This window comes from Rhagoletis pomonella, unplaced genomic scaffold (assembly GCF_013731165.1).
Source record: "Rhagoletis pomonella isolate Grant_MI unplaced genomic scaffold, Rhpom_1.0 Rhpom_scaffold_00002, whole genome shotgun sequence".
Lineage (NCBI taxonomy): Eukaryota > Metazoa > Arthropoda > Insecta > Diptera > Tephritidae > Rhagoletis > Rhagoletis pomonella.
In genome coordinates, this window is record NW_023458556.1 from 93704583 (window position 1) to 93707298 (window position 2716).

General features: G+C 39.2%; 1 protein-coding gene across 1 annotated transcript; it reads right to left on the bottom strand.

Moving 5' to 3' along the window:
* Nucleotides 1-507: 507 nt before the first annotated feature.
* LOC118734194 (activity-regulated cytoskeleton associated protein 1-like) lies at nucleotides 508-1582 on the bottom strand. Its single transcript, XM_036463917.1, has one exon. The coding sequence runs from the start codon at nucleotides 1290-1292 to the stop codon at nucleotides 639-641; it is 654 nt and encodes a 217-aa protein (XP_036319810.1). The 5' UTR covers nucleotides 1293-1582; the 3' UTR covers nucleotides 508-638.
* Between the last annotated feature and the right edge of the window lie 1134 nt (nucleotides 1583-2716).

Below are 2716 nucleotides of genomic sequence, written 5' to 3' on the forward strand. Positions count from 1 at the left end.
TCGTCCCCTGGTGCTGAAGCGGCGTTGCCTATTGCTGAAGCGTCGTTACTGTTTTCCAAAGTTCCGCTAATCACCGTTGTCCCTGCTGAAGTTCCGTTGTCAATTATTGGGGCTTCCGGACTTTGGCTGCTGGCTGCCGATTCCTCGACAGAGCATCCACTTTCCTCCGGCGGTGCTCCAATGGCTGATGACAAAAGAGTTTTTAATTGTCTTAACGTAGCTGTCTCTGGAAAAGCGATTCCCAAATCGCGTAAGGCATTTGCAATTTTTTGCTTGTCTGCCATTAGCTTAAGTTTATTTTACTGTTAACTGGAAATTCTTGTCCACACCTGACGTTGTAGGCGTTTTATATGTACACGTCTGTCCGCTTTGATGCTCAGATGGATTATGATTTTATTGCATGGCCAGTGTTACCTGACCGTCATTCTTTTACAAATATTGTTGACTGACCAGGTTTGCCCGACTGTTATAAATAGTTATTCTAATACAATATGTGGATATAATCTACTACACATTATAATTATTTTCAACAGAAATATTTCGATTTAACAAAAGCAAAGTCCAAGTTCTTTGAAAAAAATTCATTTATTCTAATTTGGTTGCCGAATCGTATTCCCATAAGGAAAATTTTGTTTATTTCAGTCTTTTGTGTGTTTTTTAATATTCTGCTCTTTTTCGGATTGACTAAAGTTGTGTTCAATAATACGTCCACGTTCGAGCAATTCGCGAAATGTACGAATATCCTGTCGTAATAACCCGCGGCGATATTTGATATTCAACAAAGGATAGATCATGTCCAACTGCGTCTCCTCGTCGTGGCGATGCTCTGGCAATTGTGCGAGTAGTGCACGCTTTCGACTCACAAAGGTACTCATCTTAGTTACATCATCCTGTTTTTCTTCGAAAATCTCCATATAAATTTGGTAAGCGTCCTTTGCAGGCGCATAGTGTTCACGAATCAATGCGATGGCCTCATTCCAAGTTTGTACCTCTTTACGCACACCTTGCCACCATATCGCTGCCTCACTGTAGAAAAGAATTGCAATACTTTTCAGCGCGTCCTCGTCGCTGATCGATTCCATATCTTTGTAGGCGAGTACCGCTGAAATAAACTCCTGAACATAATCGTAATCATGTTGATCACCGAGGCGACTATTGCAATACACGAAGGTGCCCTTCATTTTCACTGTTGCTGGGGCGGCACAATTGGCCGCGGCAACGGCTGCTAAACGCACCGAATCGAGCAGTGACTGCAGTTGCTCGGTGGTTAGTTGCACGAAGGATTGCGACATGTTGTTTTTGGAATCTCCAGAGAACCGCCAGTGTTTGTCCAGCCAACTGGCGCTGGTGTACAACTTGTATGTTTTCCCGCTACTTGCGCTGAGAATTTGGTTTTTGCTGAATTAGACTGAGTTTAGTTTCGTAAATAAACAACTTTTATATACAGAAACTTGTTATGAGCCAGCTTCGAAAGTATGAGCATTCGCACAAAGTGTATAAGAAAAGCTCCATCAAATTAGGAGATTCTTGCTCTGGCTGCAAATCTGTATGCATTGCAAATGCAAATGTAAATATGTATGTTCGCATTACTACTAGTATTGGAGTAGCCACGAATTCAATGCCACATTAATAAAGCCAGCTGGTTTCCCGCAGTTCTCTCTTTATTCATTCAAGTGCATGCGTATGCACTAGGGATGTTTCGAATGTCATATTTTTCACATGCGAATGGGAATGGTTGTAATATCATTAAAAGCTATAATCAACTTAAGTCATCGTTTTATAAATTATTAGAACATTGAACCAATGTTTAATCTATACAGTGTTTTAATCTAGTAGACAAAGTTCAAAAGCGACCTATTACATTTCAGAAAAATAATTTTGCTGCCTTTTCTCCCATGAGGCGATTTCTTATGGGGTCGTATATAAGGCCGGCAGCACAAAAAATTGCTCACTTTCGACGAATAAAGTACAAAAATTAACTAAAACGTGTAACTATTAATACAACTAAGTTAAAACAATAAATATCACTGAAATATTTTACAGGTCATCACAAAAAGAGGATAAAGTGCAGACATTAACAAAAAATGTGAACATATTTGAGGGCGCCCAATTAGATCTACATATGTATTTCTATTTTCTACGACATGCAGCAGGGTACAAGGGTTGTTTTGCCTGTAAAATACTAAACGTTAAATTGAAACAATCATAACATATATGTATGTGCGTTACGATGCGATTGTGAGCTTTGGGATCCTTAACTGCGCGCTCTGGCCATGTACATATTCGCATTTGATGCGAATATGTAAAATGATGCGAATCATTCGCATGACGAATGCGAATGCAAATAATCGCAACATCCCTGGTATGCACTAGCGCTAGGGGCTCTATACAGATTTTTTGAATATCCGTATTGTCCAGATATTCGAATATCTGATGAAAAAAAAACCCCGGATATCCAATTAACAAAATGAGCGGATATTACCCGGTTATACGGATAACAAAAGAGAGCTGATACTAACCAGATATCTGTATATTAACCGCATATCCCGGATAATAAAAGAGAACGCATATTAACTTGATATCTGGATTTTTTCTTTATACACGAATATCCGAACGGATAAACGAATATGCGGATAGTCGCAGCCATAGTATGCACAAATTCACCTGCATACTTACATATGGATGTACATACATATGTATGTTAATAAGTGCTTGT

What these genes read in the sequence shown, in the direction of transcription:
- LOC118734194 (XM_036463917.1), bottom strand. Translation starts at nt 1,292, where the DNA reads ATGTCGCAATCCTTCGTGCAACTAACCACCGAGCAACTGCAGTCACTG.